Raw genomic sequence first — 15,816 nt, forward strand, 5'->3', positions numbered from 1 at the left:
ATGTCCTGCTCCGCCTTGTCCGCCTTGTCTCCCTACGGGGTGGCCGCCCCGGCCCCGGTGGCTGATGCCTACAACGAGCCCTGCGTGCAGCAGTGCCCTGACTCCACCGTGGTGATCCAGCCCCCGCCCACAGTGCTCACCTTACCTGGACCCATCCTCAGCTCCTTCCCGCAGCACAGCGGCGTCAGCTCGGTGGGAGCCCCTGTTGTTGGAGGGGGCTACGGTGGCACCTTTGGAGGCTTTGGAGGCCTTGGAGGTGGCTTTGGAGGCCTTGGAGGCGGCTTTGGAGGCCTTGGAGGCGGCTTTGGAGGCCTTGGAGGCTTTGGGGGTTCCGGCCGCCTTGGGGGCTTCGGGGGCTCTGGGGGCTTTGGGAGCTGTGGTTCCAGGGGCCTGGGCCTTGGCCGCCGCTACCTCGGCGGCAGCTGCGGACCCTGCTAAGCCCCACACTTGGCACGGCCACACACCAAGCACGGCTCCCGAAATCCACCGGCACCTCCCGAGCCCTGGCACCCAGCAAGGCCTCACTCCCGCATGAGTGACAGCGCAGCTGAGTGCCGGGTGCCTCCTCCTGCGGCAGAAGTGGTGCTCGTTGCTGCTCTACACCTCTGCACGGAGAGCGTGGCCTCGCCGTGGCCAGGACCCTGCTCTTCCCCACGTGCCTCCTCCCTTGGGAGCTGCAATAAAAGCTATGTTGCATCGCAATGTTGGCGCCTGGTGGTCCTTCCTCCTTCCCCACCTGCCCGCAGCCCCAGCCCAGACTCCTTTGGGCTCTCCCAGCTCGCACAGCATCACGCCTGGGGCCTGGGGGCACCTTGCTTGGTGCATCATAACTGCCGCTCGCCCTGTAGCTGGGCCACGGAGAGCACATCTCGTGAGCTGCCCCCCGTCACCCAGCAGCACTGAACCGCCCGCTGTGTTTCTAAGTGCCACTTTGCACGCGCCAAAGGGTTGTGGGCATTGTGCAGAAGCTCTTGGAAATGCCCTGCACAGCCAGCACGGGTGTTTGTTCCTGCCCTTCATGGGCTGGTAAAGAGTCCCCCTCAGAGGTCAGGGGAAATGGGGAAAGCATCTTTGCCTGCTTGGGGCTGCTGCTGAGCACCAGCCGTCCTGCTCTGCCTGCACGGGTGTCGGAGGCTTGCAGAAGGGTTACCGAGACATATCCACGTCTCCCCAGATTCCCTTCCGGTTGGGGAATTTGGGCTTTGAGGGATCCTGCTTCCTCTCAACGACCCTGGAAAGCGCAGGGGCATCCCGTGTCGCAAAAGCAGTGATGCACTTCGCTCCTAAGAGGGAAGCAGCACTACGTTTATTGCAGTAAGACAGCGACTTAACAAAGTTCAATCGTAAATAAGAACGATGTAATGAGGTTCGATTGGCAAGGTTCACTCAGTTATTTACTGCGTGAAGGACAGGGTCAGATGCGTGTGCAACGGAGACCCCGCCGTTGAGTCACGAGGTTCAGACTGGACCCCCTTGCTTTCTAAACTCCTTCGGAGAGGAGCCAAGGTGCGGCTGAATCCAGCCCTAGTCTCAGACTTGGTCAGCGGTTTATGTCTAAGGGATTATGTGTGCAATTAGTCAGAGATATAACTCAGCAAAGTTTCGTGAAGTTCGCAAAAGTTCAGCATGCTGTTAATCACTTTGCGAGGATCTGTCGCGGGTAAGGAATCTCTCAACCTCGAGGGGTATCCTTGAGAGGCGTCCCTGCTCAAGGGGAGGTTCTGCAGTGCAGCCCGCTGCGAAGCAGGAGAGCTCAAGGGGCTCTGGGCTGCCCCCTATTTATGGGGGGGAGATGATTGACTCATAGTCATATTTGCATACTAGACGGGCCTTAGCTGGCGCATGCTCAACCAGCCCCTACATACGTGCTGTTTACAGGGAGGTCAGGTTGAGGGGGAGAGAGCACATCAGTGTTGGGGGGGGGGGAAAGGAGCACACCGTCACATCCCGTCACCTGCGAGGGCAGAAACTCTGAGCAAGAGGTTGACGTGAATATGGCCCGGAGGGCCCTTCCTTCCTCAATGCTCTTAGCATCATGCAATGCTAGTGCTGCATGGTGCCTTGCACAGAGACGGTGGCTACCAGGGGAAGAGTCAAAGGAGCAGGGCAGCACATTGGTGCCTGTTGGGGAGTTCATGAAAAATGCTTCATGCACGATTGTGAAGAGAGAGAAAGGGCAAAAAGGAGCCAAATGGCAAAGCCAGGCATGGCTCTATTCCACATGCGCCCATCCCGCTCCTGCGCCCGAGCTGAAGTTCTCCTGTATCCTTTTTCCCTTTGGGAGGTTTCCTTTCCAGGTGTCCTGCCCCAGCAGAGCCATGTCCCCAGGGCTGGAGTTGGGCACTACAGGGGAAATGCAGGGAAGAGCTTCTGCTGGAGCGGTGGGGCAAAAGATGAGCTCAAGGGAGATCTTGGATCAGCAGAAGGAGGAGGAGGAAGGAAGCTGAAGGAGCTTGAGGAAAGGTTGGTGGTGTGTGGCGGTGGTTGGGCACCCTCTCCCCTACGGAGCCATTTCCTCAGCAGAGGTTCTGCCTGGGGCCTTTGGCCTTGGGGTGGCTCTGGCTGGGTGCACCAGCCCCGTGGCCCTGGGGGTGGACGCAGCCCATGGGAACAGGGGTGAAAGGGCACCAAGTGGCCTGTGGTGCCCAATACCTCTCCTTGGGCTTGGTGTGGGGGAGCCCAAGCTGGGAAGAAAAGGGGGAGAGAAAAGAGTGAAAAGGCGTTGCAGAAGGAGCCACATGCGTCCTGCGCTGTGGGCGACCGTCCCGTGGAGGGACGTGCTGCAGAAGGGGCATCCGGGGGGCGCGAGGCAGCTCCCACAGGTTGCCCTAACGAGGCATCACTGTGGGAGCTGGGTGTGAGCAGCCAAACGAGCCCCCACCTGGCTGGGGCTGGGGCTGGGGCCAGGATGGGAAGAAGGAAGGAGGAAGAACCACCAGAGGCCAACGTTGCGATGCGACACAGGTTTTATTGCAGCTCCCAAGGGAGGAGGCACACGGGGAAGAGCACGGTGTGTGGCCACGGCAAGGCCACGGTCTCCGTGTAGAGGTGCGGAGTGCAACCCAGCACCAGCCGTGCCGCAGGAGGAGGCACCCGGCGCTTGGCTACGCTGTCACTGGGCAGCGCAGCTGGGAGCGCAGCTGAAGCGGGGCAGGAGGACACTCCCGGCGGGCTCTGTCCGGGCATGAGGCAGTCGAGCACAGTCGCGAGCTGAGCTGGGGAGCCGAGCGGAGCAGGAGCCCTTGCTGGGTGCCAGGGCTCGGGAGGTGCCGGTGGATTTCGGGAGCTGTCCTTGGTGTGTGGCCGTGCCAAGTGTGGGGCTTAGCAGGGTCCGCAGCTGCCGCCGAGGTAGCGGCGGCCAAGGCCCCGGCCCCTGGAACCACAGCTCCCAAAGCCCCCAGAGCCCCCGAAGCCCCCAAGGCGGCCGGAACCCCCAAAGCCTCCAAGGCCTCCAAAGCCACCTCCAAGGCCTCCAAAGCGGCCTCCAAGGCCTCCAAAGCCACCTCCAAGGCCTCCAAAGCCTCCAAAGGTGCCACCGTAGCCCCCTCCAACAACAGGGGCTCCCACCGAGCTGACGCCGCTGTGCTGCGGGAAGGAGCTGAGGATGGGTCCAGGTAAGGTGAGCACTGTGGGCGGGGGCTGGATCACCACGGTGGAGTCAGGGCACTGCTGCACGCAGGGCTCGTTGTAGGCATCAGCCACCGGGGCCGGGGCGGCCACCCCGTAGGGAGACAAGGCGGACAAGGCGGAGCAGGACATCCTTCGGCTTGGCAGGGGAAGCTGCGAGACAAGGCAGAGCCCGGGCTCAGCGCAACGCCGGAGCACTAACGCCTCGCGCTGCTCGCGGATTGTGCCCATGGGCACCACGAGAGGCTCTGGCGCATCTCGGCAGCCACAGCAACAGCAGGCGCCACACTGGACGTGCCCCTGGAGACCACTTTCCCTCCTTGAGCGCTCCCAGCTACAAACTAGCACAGAGGAGAGAGGAAAAGCACCCTCGTCCAACCCAGAGGGAAAGTCCCAGAGCACCCAGAAGAGGTGGCTGCACCGCTCCGCTCAACACATTGCATCTAAGCCCTGGGACTTCCAGCAGCCCTCCTTCCCGTAGCTCTCCAGGAGCACCACCCCATCCAAAACGGTGACATTATCTAAAGCGGTGGTGGGGCACACAGCAAGCAATACACCAGAGAAGTCAGTGCTGAGAAAGGAAGGAGGCAGAGAAGGTTTGGACTTACTGCGTTGAGGAAGGAGTTCAAGTGGAGGCAGCTGGATAGAGGGCTGCAAAGCCCGCAGCTCTTTTATACCTGTTGCGGAGGCCCCGGGCAGCGAGCAGAGGGCGGTTGCGGAAGCCTCAGTTAATCCGGCCGTAAAGCGGGCACACATCATGCATCAGCTAACGATGCGGGGCAATTCTGCCTCTCCGCGTTGGGGACACGTAATGACACGAAAGACAAGAGGCTCTCATAGCTGACAATAGCAGCAATAAAGCCCAACTGGTTCCTCAAATCGCAGCCGAGAGCGTCTGTACCAGGCCCCCCATGCAGACGGGCTGTGCCTGTGCCGAGCGCAATGCCCCTGCTCTTTGCACGGCCCTCCAGCGGTCCTGGCATCCCGCGTTGGGGACAGGCAGGGAGACGGGGGAGACTTGGCGGTGCCCATGTGCCCCAGCGCCACGTGCCCCAGCCCTCACTGGCGCCGGGGGATGGCGGGCACTTGAGGGCCACCCCGGCAGTCCGGCATTGTGTCTCCATTTCCCATGACCTCCCGGCACCTCTGTTTACCAGCCCATAAAACGGGGCTAATAACACACGTGCTGCGTGCACCCAGCATTCACAAGTGCGTCTGCAAGACGCCCATTACTCTTTTACGTGTTCAAAGTGGGGGATTAGGAACATATCGGGGTTTATTGCTATTGTCGGCTATTACAGCGTGTTGTCTTTCATGTCATTATGTGTCACGGCTTTGCCCTCCCGGCACCGCCTTGCTCTCCGAGGCATGTTTGCCTGGCTGGTCCTCAGCGCAGTGGGGCAGAATTGCCCCGTGTCGTTAGCTGATGCATGACGCGTGCCCGCTTTACGGCCGGATTAACTGAGGCTTCCGCAACCGCCCTCTGCTCGCTGCCCGGGGCCTCCGCAACAGGTATAAAAGAGCTGCGGGCTTTGCAGCCCTCTATCCAGCTGCCTCCACTTGAACTCCTTCCTCAACGCAGTAAGTCCAAACCTTCTCTGCCTCCTTCCTTTCTCAGCACTGACTTCTCTGGTGTATTGCTTGCTGTGTGCCCCACCACCGCTTTAGATAATGTCACCGTTTTGGATGGGGTGGTGCTCCTGGAGAGCTACGGGAAGGAGGGCTGCTGGAAGTCCCAGGGCTTAGATGCAATGTGTTGAGCGGAGCGGTGCAGCCACCTCTTCTGGGTGCTCTGGGACTTTCCCTCTGGGTTGGACGAGGGTGCTTTTCCTCTCTCCTCTGTGCTAGTTTGTAGCTGGGAGCGCTCAAGGAGGGAAAGTGGTCTCCAGGGGCACGTCCAGTGTGGCGCCTGCTGTTGCTGTGGCTGCCGAGATGCGCCAGAGCCTCTCGTGGTGCCCATGGGCACAATCCGCGAGCAGCGCGAGGCGTTAGTGCTCCGGCGTTGCGCTGAGCCCGGGCTCTGCCTTGTCTCGCAGCTTCCCCTGCCAAGCCGAAGGATGTCCTGCTCCGCCTTGTCCGCCTTGTCTCCCTACGGGGTGGCCGCCCCGGCCCCGGTGGCTGATGCCTACAACGAGCCCTGCGTGCAGCAGTGCCCTGACTCCACCGTGGTGATCCAGCCCCCGCCCACAGTGCTCACCTTACCTGGACCCATCCTCAGCTCCTTCCCGCAGCACAGCGGCGTCAGCTCGGTGGGAGCCCCTGTTGTTGGAGGGGGCTACGGTGGCACCTTTGGAGGCTTTGGAGGCCTTGGAGGTGGCTTTGGAGGCCTTGGAGGTGGCTTTGGAGGCCTTGGAGGCGGCTTTGGAGGCCTTGGAGGCTTTGGGGGTTCCGGCCGCCTTGGGGGCTTCGGGGGCTCTGGGGGCTTTGGGAGCTGTGGTTCCAGGGGCCTGGGCCTTGGCCGCCGCTACCTCGGCGGCAGCTGCGGACCCTGCTAAGCCCCACACTTGGCACGGCCACACACCAAGCACGGCTCCCGAAATCCACCGGCACCTCCCGAGCCCTGGCACCCAGCAAGGCCTCACTCCCGCATGAGTGACAGCGCAGCTGAGTGCCGGGTGCCTCCTCCTGCGGCAGAAGTGGTGCTCGTTGCTGCTCTACACCTCTGCACGGAGAGCGTGGCCTCGCCGTGGCCAGGACCCTGCTCTTCCCCACGTGCCTCCTCCCTTGGGAGCTGCAATAAAAGCTATGTTGCATCGCAATGTTGGCGCCTGGTGGTCCTTCCTCCTTCCCCACCTGCCCGCAGCCCCAGCCCAGACTCCTTTGGGCTCTCCCAGCTCGCACAGCATCATGCCTGGGGCCTGGGGGCACCTTGCTTGGTGCATCATAACTGCCGCTCGCCCTGTAGCTGGGCCACGGAGAGCACATCTCGTGAGCTGCCCCCCGTCACCCAGCAGCACTGAACCGCCCGCTGTGTTTCTAAGTCCCACTTTGCACGCGCCAAAGGGTTGTGGGCATTGTGCAGAAGCTCTTGGAAATGCCCTGCACAGCCAGCACGGGTGTTTGTTCCTGCCCTTCATGGGCTGGTAAAGAGTCCCCCTCAGAGGTCAGGGGAAATGGGGAAAGCATCTTTGCCTGCTTGGGGCTGCTGCTGAGCACCAGCCGTCCTGCTCTGCCTGCACGGGTGTCGGAGGCTTGCAGAAGGGTTACCGAGACATATCCACGTCTCCCCAGATTCCCTTCCGGTTGGGGAATTTGGGCTTTGAGGGATCCTGCTTTCTCTCAACGACCCTGGAAAGCGCAGGGGCATCCCGTGTCGCAAAAGCAGTGATGCACTTCGCTCCTAAGAGGGAAGCAGCACTACGTTTATTGCAGTAAGACAGCGACTTAACAAAGTTCAATCGTAAATAAGAACGATGTAATGAGGTTCGATTGGCAAGGTTCACTCAGTTATTTACTGCGTGAAGGACAGGGTCAGATGCGTGTGCAACGGAGACCCCGCCGTTGAGTCACGAGGTTCAGACTGGACCCCCTTGCTTTCTAAACTCCTTCGGAGAGGAGCCAAGGTGCGGCTGAATCCAGCCCTAGTCTCAGACTTGGTCAGCGGTTTATGTCTAAGGGATTATGTGTGCAATTAGTCAGAGATATAACTCAGCAAAGTTTCGTGAAGTTCGCAAAAGTTCAGCATGCTGTTAATCACTTTGCGAGGATCTGTCGCGGGTAAGGAATCTCTCAACCTCGAGGGGTATCCTTGAGAGGCGTCCCTGCTCAAGGGGAGGTTCTGCAGTGCAGCCCGCTGCGAAGCAGGAGAGCTCAAGGGGCTCTGGGCTGCCCCCTATTTATGGGGGGGAGATGATTGACTCATAGTCATATTTGCATACTAGACGGGCCTTAGCTGGCGCATGCTCAACCAGCCCCTACATACGTGCTGTTTACAGGGAGGTCAGGTTGAGGGGGAGAGAGCACATCAGTGTTGGGGGGGGGGGGGGGAAAGGAGCACACCGTCACATCCCGTCACCTGCGAGGGCAGAAACTCTGAGCAAGAGGTTGACGTGAATATGGCCCGGAGGGCCCTTCCTTCCTCAATGCTCTTAGCATCATGCAATGCTAGTGCTGCATGGTGCCTTGCACAGAGACGGTGGCTACCAGGGGAAGAGTCAAAGGAGCAGGGCAGCACATTGGTGCCTGTTGGGGAGTTCATGAAAAATGCTTCATGCACGATTGTGAAGAGAGAGAAAGGGCAAAAAGGAGCCAAATGGCAAAGCCAGGCATGGCTCTATTCCACATGCGCCCATCCCGCTCCTGCGCCCGAGCTGAAGTTCTCCTGTATCCTTCTTCCCTTTGGGAGGTTTCCTTTCCAGGTGTCCTGCCCCAGCAGAGCCATGTCCCCAGGGCTGGAGTTGGGCACTACAGGGGAAATGCAGGGAAGAGCTTCTGCTGGAGCGGTGGGGCAAAAGATGAGCTCAAGGGAGATCTTGGATCAGCAGAAGGAGGAGGAGGAAGGAAGCTGAAGGAGCTTGAGGAAAGGTTGGTGGTGTGTGGCGGTGGTTGGGCACCCTCTCCCCTACGGAGCCATTTCCTCAGCAGAGGTTCTGCCTGGGGCCTTTGGCCTTGGGGTGGCTCTGGCTGGGTGCACCAGCCCCGTGGCCCTGGGGGTGGACGCAGCCCATGGGAACAGGGGTGAAAGGGCACCAAGTGGCCTGTGGTGCCCAATACCTCTCCTTGGGCTTGGTGTGGGGGAGCCCAAGCTGGGAAGAAAAGGGGGAGAGAAAAGAGTGAAAAGGCGTTGCAGAAGGAGCCACATGCGTCCTGCGCTGTGGGCGACCGTCCCATGGAGGGACGTGCTGCAGAAGGGGCATCCGGGGGGCGCGAGGCAGCTCCCACAGGTTGCCCTAACGAGGCATCACTGTGGGAGCTGGGTGTGAGCAGCCAAACGAGCCCCCACCTGGCTGGGGCTGGGGCTGGGGCCAGGATGGGAAGAAGGAAGGAGGAAGAACCACCAGAGGCCAACGTTGCGATGCGACACAGGTTTTATTGCAGCTCCCAAGGGAGGAGGCACACGGGGAAGAGCACGGTGTGTGGCCACGGCAAGGCCACGGTCTCCGTGTAGAGGTGCGGAGTGCAACCCAGCACCAGCCGTGCCGCAGGGGGAGGCACCCGGCGCTTGGCTACGCTGTCACTGGGCAGCGCAGCTGGGAGCGCAGCTGAAGCGGGGCAGGAGGACACTCCCGGCGGGCTCTGTCCGGGCATGAGGCAGTCGAGCACAGTCGCGAGCTGAGCTGGGGAGCCGAGCGGAGCAGGAGCCCTTGCTGGGTGCCAGGGCTCGGGAGGTGCCGGTGGATTTCGGGAGCTGTCCTTGGTGTGTGGCCGTGCCAAGTGTGGGGCTTAGCAGGGTCCGCAGCTGCCGCCGAGGTAGCGGCGGCCAAGGCCCAGGCCCCTGGAACCACAGCTCCCAAAGCCCCCAGAGCCCCCGAAGCCCCCAAGGCGGCCGGAACCCCCAAAGCCTCCAAGGCCTCCAAAGCCACCTCCAAGGCCTCCAAAGCGGCCTCCAAGGCCTCCAAAGCCACCTCCAAGGCCTCCAAAGCCTCCAAAGGTGCCACCGTAGCCCCCTCCAACAACAGGGGCTCCCACCGAGCTGACGCCGCTGTGCTGCGGGAAGGAGCTGAGGATGGGTCCAGGTAAGGTGAGCACTGTGGGCGGGGGCTGGATCACCACGGTGGAGTCAGGGCACTGCTGCACGCAGGGCTCGTTGTAGGCATCAGCCACCGGGGCCGGGGCGGCCACCCCGTAGGGAGACAAGGCGGACAAGGCGGAGCAGGACATCCTTCGGCTTGGCAGGGGAAGCTGCGAGACAAGGCAGAGCCCGGGCTCAGCGCAACGCCGGAGCACTAACGCCTCGCGCTGCTCGCGGATTGTGCCCATGGGCACCACGAGAGGCTCTGGCGCATCTCGGCAGCCACAGCAACAGCAGGCGCCACACTGGACGTGCCCCTGGAGACCACTTTCCCTCCTTGAGCGCTCCCAGCTACAAACTAGCACAGAGGAGAGAGGAAAAGCACCCTCGTCCAACCCAGAGGGAAAGTCCCAGAGCACCCAGAAGAGGTGGCTGCACCGCTCCGCTCAACACATTGCATCTAAGCCCTGGGACTTCCAGCAGCCCTCCTTCCCGTAGCTCTCCAGGAGCACCACCCCATCCAAAACGGTGACATTATCTAAAGCGGTGGTGGGGCACACAGCAAGCAATACACCAGAGAAGTCAGTGCTGAGAAAGGAAGGAGGCAGAGAAGGTTTGGACTTACTGCGTTGAGGAAGGAGTTCAAGTGGAGGCAGCTGGATAGAGGGCTGCAAAGCCCGCAGCTCTTTTATACCTGTTGCGGAGGCCCCGGGCAGCGAGCAGAGGGCGGTTGCGGAAGCCTCAGTTAATCCGGCCGTAAAGCGGGCACGCGTCATGCATCAGCTAACGACACGGGGCAATTCTGCCCCACTGCGCTGAGGACCAGCCAGGCAAACATGCCTCGGAGAGCAAGGCGGTGCCGGGAGGGCAAAGCCGTGACACATAATGACATGAAAGACAACACGCTGTAATAGCCGACAATAGCAATAAACCCCGATATGTTCCTAATCCCCCACTTTGAACACGTAAAAGAGTAATGGGCGTCTTGCAGACGCACTTGTGAATGCTGGGTGCACGCAGCACGTGTGTTATTAGCCCCGTTTTATGGGCTGGTAAACAGAGGTGCCGGGAGGTCATGGGAAATGGAGACACAATGCCGGACTGCCGGGGTGGCCCTCAAGTGCCCGCCATCCCCCGGCGCCAGTGAGGGCTGGGGCACGTGGCGCTGGGGCACATGGGCACCGCCAAGTCTCCCCCGTCTCCCTGCCTGTCCCCAACGCGGGATGCCAGGACCGCTGGAGGGCCGTGCAAAGAGCAGGGGCATTGCGCTCGGCACAGGCACAGCCCGTCTGCATGGGGGGCCTGGTACAGACGCTCTCGGCTGCGATTTGAGGAACCAGTTGGGCTTTATTGCTGCTATTGTCAGCTATGAGAGCCTCTTGTCTTTCGTGTCATTACGTGTCCCCAACGCGGAGAGGCAGAATTGCCCCGCATCGTTAGCTGATGCATGATGTGTGCCCGCTTTACGGCCGGATTAACTGGGGCTTCCGCAACCGCCCTCTGCTCGCTGCCCGGGGCCTCCGCAACAGGTATAAAAGAGCTGCGGGCTTTGCAGCCCTCTATCCAGCTGCCTCCACTTGAACTCCTTCCTCAACGCAGTAAGTCCAAACCTTCTCTGCCTCCTTCCTTTCTCAGCACTGACTTCTCTGGTGTATTGCTTGCTGTGTGCCCCACCACCGCTTTAGATAATGTCACCGTTTTGGATGGGGTGGTGCTCCTGGAGAGCTACGGGAAGGAGGGCTGCTGGAAGTCCCAGGGCTTAGATGCAATGTGTTGAGCGGAGCGGTGCAGCCACCTCTTCTGGGTGCTCTGGGACTTTCCCTCTGGGTTGGACGAGGGTGCTTTTCCTCTCTCCTCTGTGCTAGTTTGTAGCTGGGAGCGCTCAAGGAGGGAAAGTGGTCTCCAGGGGCACGTCCAGTGTGGCGCCTGCTGTTGCTGTGGCTGCCGAGATGCGCCAGAGCCTCTCGTGGTGCCCATGGGCACAATCCGCGAGCAGCGCGAGGCGTTAGTGCTCCGGCGTTGCGCTGAGCCCGGGCTCTGCCTTGTCTCGCAGCTTCCCCTGCCAAGCCGAAGGATGTCCTGCTCCGCCTTGTCCGCCTTGTCTCCCTACGGGGTGGCCGCCCCGGCCCCGGTGGCTGATGCCTACAACGAGCCCTGCGTGCAGCAGTGCCCTGACTCCACCGTGGTGATCCAGCCCCCGCCCACAGTGCTCACCTTACCTGGACCCATCCTCAGCTCCTTCCCGCAGCACAGCGGCGTCAGCTCGGTGGGAGCCCCTGTTGTTGGAGGGGGCTACGGTGGCACCTTTGGAGGCTTTGGAGGCCTTGGAGGCCGCTTTGGAGGCCTTGGAGGTGGCTTTGGAGGCCTTGGAGGCTTTGGGGGTTCCGGCCGCCTTGGGGGCTTCGGGGGCTCTGGGGGCTTTGGGAGCTGTGGTTCCAGGGGCCTGGGCCTTGGCCGCCGCTACCTCGGCGGCAGCTGCGGACCCTGCTAAGCCCCACACTTGGCACGGCCACACACCAAGCACGGCTCCCGAAATCCACCGGCACCTCCCGAGCCCTGGCACCCAGCAAGGCCTCACTCCCGCATGAGTGACAGCGCAGCTGAGTGCCGGGTGCCTCCTCCTGCGGCAGAAGTGGTGCTCGTTGCTGCTCTACACCTCTGCACGGAGAGCGTGGCCTCGCCGTGGCCAGGACCCTGCTCTTCCCCACGTGCCTCCTCCCTTGGGAGCTGCAATAAAAGCTATGTTGCATCGCAATGTTGGCGCCTGGTGGTCCTTCCTCCTTCCCCACCTGCCCGCAGCCCCAGCCCAGACTCCTTTGGGCTCTCCCAGCTCGCACAGCATCACGCCTGGGGCCTGGGGGCACCTTGCTTGGTGCATCATAACTGCCGCTCGCCCTGTAGCTGGGCCACGGAGAGCACATCTCGTGAGCTGCCCCCCGTCACCCAGCAGCACTGAACCGCCCGCTGTGTTTCTAAGTCCCACTTTGCACGCGCCAAAGGGTTGTGGGCATTGTGCAGAAGCTCTTGGAAATGCCCTGCACAGCCAGCACGGGTGTTTGTTCCTGCCCTTCATGGGCTGGTAAAGAGTCCCCCTCAGAGGTCAGGGGAAATGGGGAAAGCATCTTTGCCTGCTTGGGGCTGCTGCTGAGCACCAGCCGTCCTGCTCTGCCTGCACGGGTGTCGGAGGCTTGCAGAAGGGTTACCGAGACATATCCACGTCTCCCCAGATTCCCTTCCGGTTGGGGAATTTGGGCTTTGAGGGATCCTGCTTCCTCTCAACGACCCTGGAAAGCGCAGGGGCATCCCGTGTCGCAAAAGCAGTGATGCACTTCGCTCCTAAGAGGGAAGCAGCACTACGTTTATTGCAGTAAGACAGCGACTTAACAAAGTTCAATCGTAAATAAGAACGATGTAATGAGGTTCGATTGGCAAGGTTCACTCAGTTATTTACTGCGTGAAGGACAGGGTCAGATGCGTGTGCAACGGAGACCCCGCCGTTGAGTCACGAGGTTCAGACTGGACCCCCTTGCTTTCTAAACTCCTTCGGAGAGGAGCCAAGGTGCGGCTGAATCCAGCCCTAGTCTCAGACTTGGTCAGCGGTTTATGTCTAAGGGATTATGTGTGCAATTAGTCAGAGATATAACTCAGCAAAGTTTCGTGAAGTTCGCAAAAGTTCAGCATGCTGTTAATCACTTTGCGAGGATCTGTCGCGGGTAAGGAATCTCTCAACCTCGAGGGGTGTCCTTGAGAGGCGTCCCTGCTCAAGGGGAGGTTCTGCAGTGCAGCCCGCTGCGAAGCAGGAGAGCTCAAGGGGCTCTGGGCTGCCCCCTATTTATGGGGGGGAGATGATTGACTCATAGTCATATTTGCATACTAGACGGGCCTTAGCTGGCGCATGCTCAACCAGCCCCTACATACGTGCTGTTTACAGGGAGGTCAGGTTGAGGGGGAGAGAGCACATCAGTGTTGGGGGGGGGGGGGAAAGGAGCACACCGTCACATCCCGTCACCTGCGAGGGCAGAAACTCTGAGCAAGAGGTTGACGTGAATATGGCCCGGAGGGCCCTTCCTTCCTCAATGCTCTTAGCATCATGCAATGCTAGTGCTGCATGGTGCCTTGCACAGAGACGGTGGCTACCAGGGGAAGAGTCAAAGGAGCAGGGCAGCACATTGGTGCCTGTTGGGGAGTTCATGAAAAATGCTTCATGCACGATTGTGAAGAGAGAGAAAGGGCAAAAAGGAGCCAAATGGCAAAGCCAGGCATGGCTCTATTCCACATGCGCCCATCCCGCTCCTGCGCCCGAGCTGAAGTTCTCCTGTATCCTTTTTCCCTTTGGGAGGTTTCCTTTCCAGGTGTCCTGCCCCAGCAGAGCCATGTCCCCAGGGCTGGAGTTGGGCACTACAGGGGAAATGCAGGGAAGAGCTTCTGCTGGAGCGGTGGGGCAAAAGATGAGCTCAAGGGAGATCTTGGATCAGCAGAAGGAGGAGGAGGAAGGAAGCTGAAGGAGCTTGAGGAAAGGTTGGTGGTGTGTGGCGGTGGTTGGGCACCCTCTCCCCTACGGAGCCATTTCCTCAGCAGAGGTTCTGCCTGGGGCCTTTGGCCTTGGGGTGGCTCTGGCTGGGTGCACCAGCCCCGTGGCCCTGGGGGTGGACGCAGCCCATGGGAACAGGGGTGAAAGGGCACCAAGTGGCCTGTGGTGCCCAATACCTCTCCTTGGGCTTGGTGTGGGGGAGCCCAAGCTGGGAAGAAAAGGGGGAGAGAAAAGAGTGAAAAGGCGTTGCAGAAGGAGCCACATGCGTCCTGCGCTGTGGGCGACCGTCCCGTGGAGGGACGTGCTGCAGAAGGGGCATCCGGGGGGCGCGAGGCAGCTCCCACAGGTTGCCCTAACGAGGCATCACTGTGGGAGCTGGGTGTGAGCAGCCAAACGAGCCCCCACCTGGCTGGGGCTGGGGCTGGGGCCAGGATGGGAAGAAGGAAGGAGGAAGAACCACCAGAGGCCGACGTTGCGATGCGACACAGGTTTTATTGCAGCTCCCAAGGGAGGAGGCACACGGGGAAGAGCACGGTGTGTGGCCACGGCGAGGCCACGGTCTCCGTGCAGAGGTGCGGAGTGCAACCCAGCACCAGCCGTGCCGCAGGAGGAGGCACCCGGCGCTTGGCTACGCTGTCACTGGGCAGCGCAGCTGGGAGCGCAGCTGAAGCGGGGCAGGAGGACACTCCCGGCGGGCTCTGTCCGGGCATGAGGCAGTCGAGCACAGTCGCGAGCTGAGCTGGGGAGCCGAGCGGAGCAGGAGCCCTTGCTGGGTGCCAGGGCTCGGGAGGTGCCGGTGGATTTCGGGAGCTGTCCTTGGTGTGTGGCCGTGCCAAGTGTGGGGCTTAGCAGGGTCCGCAGCTGCCGCCGAGGTAGCGGCGGCCAAGGCCCAGGCCCCTGGAACCACAGCTCCCAAAGCCCCCAGAGCCCCCGAAGCCCCCAAGGCGGCCGGAACCCCCAAAGCCTCCAAGGCCTCCAAAGCCGCCTCCAAGGCCTCCAAAGCCACCTCCAAGGCCTCCAAAGCCACCTCCAAGGCCTCCAAAGCCTCCAAAGGTGCCACCGTAGCCCCCTCCAACAACAGGGGCTCCCACCGAGCTGACGCCGCTGTGCTGCGGGAAGGAGCTGAGGATGGGTCCAGGTAAGGTGAGCACTGTGGGCGGGGGCTGGATCACCACGGTGGAGTCAGGGCACTGCTGCACGCAGGGCTCGTTGTAGGCATCAGCCACCGGGGCCGGGGCGGCCACCCCGTAGGGAGACAAGGCGGACAAGGCGGAGCAGGACATCCTTCGGCTTGGCAGGGGAAGCTGCGAGACAAGGCAGAGCCCGGGCTCAGCGCAACGCCGGAGCACTAACGCCTCGCGCTGCTCGCGGATTGTGCCCATGGGCACCACGAGAGGCTCTGGCGCATCTCGGCAGCCACAGCAACAGCAGGCGCCACACTGGACGTGCCCCTGGAGACCACTTTCCCTCCTTGAGCGCTCCCAGCTACAAACTAGCACAGAGGAGAGAGGAAAAGCACCCTCGTCCAACCCAGAGGGAAAGTCCCAGAGCACCCAGAAGAGGTGGCTGCACCGCTCCGCTCAACACATTGCATCTAAGCCCTGGGACTTCCAGCAGCCCTCCTTCCCGTAGCTCTCCAGGAGCACCACCCCATCCAAAACGGTGACATTATCTAAAGCGGTGGTGGGGCACACAGCAAGCAATACACCAGAGAAGTCAGTGCTGAGAAAGGAAGGAGGCAGAGAAGGTTTGGACTTACTGCGTTGAGGAAGGAGTTCAAGTGGAGGCAGCTGGATAGAGGGCTGCAAAGCCCGCAGCTCTTTTATACCTGTTGCGGAGGCCCCGGGCAGCGAGCAGAGGGCGGTTGCGGAAGCCTCAGTTAATCCGGCCGTAAAGCGGGCACGCGTCATGCATCAGCTAACGACACGGGGCAATTCTGCCCCACTGCGCTGAGGACCAGCCAGGCAAACATGCCTCGGAGAGCAAG

General features: G+C 61.3%; 4 protein-coding genes across 4 annotated transcripts; 2 read left to right on the forward strand and 2 right to left on the reverse strand.

Moving 5' to 3' along the window:
• Positions 1-438, forward strand: LOC136994622 (claw keratin-like). Its single transcript, XM_067313336.1, has one exon. The coding sequence runs from the start codon at positions 1-3 to the stop codon at positions 436-438; it is 438 nt and encodes a 145-aa protein (XP_067169437.1).
• A 5,246-nt stretch (positions 439-5,684) lies between these two features.
• LOC136994619 (claw keratin-like) lies at positions 5,685-6,122 on the forward strand. Its single transcript, XM_067313332.1, has one exon. The coding sequence runs from the start codon at positions 5,685-5,687 to the stop codon at positions 6,120-6,122; it is 438 nt and encodes a 145-aa protein (XP_067169433.1).
• A 2,887-nt stretch (positions 6,123-9,009) lies between these two features.
• On the reverse strand, positions 9,010-9,447 carry LOC136994627 (claw keratin-like). Its single transcript, XM_067313343.1, has one exon. The coding sequence runs from the start codon at positions 9,445-9,447 to the stop codon at positions 9,010-9,012; it is 438 nt and encodes a 145-aa protein (XP_067169444.1).
• Positions 9,448-14,674: 5,227 nt separating this feature from the next.
• LOC136994621 (claw keratin-like) lies at positions 14,675-15,112 on the reverse strand. Its single transcript, XM_067313335.1, has one exon. The coding sequence runs from the start codon at positions 15,110-15,112 to the stop codon at positions 14,675-14,677; it is 438 nt and encodes a 145-aa protein (XP_067169436.1).
• Positions 15,113-15,816: the final 704 nt, after the last annotated feature.

Source organism: Apteryx mantelli, chromosome 31 (assembly GCF_036417845.1).
Source record: "Apteryx mantelli isolate bAptMan1 chromosome 31, bAptMan1.hap1, whole genome shotgun sequence".
In the NCBI taxonomy this organism is placed as follows: domain Eukaryota; kingdom Metazoa; phylum Chordata; class Aves; order Apterygiformes; family Apterygidae; genus Apteryx; species Apteryx mantelli.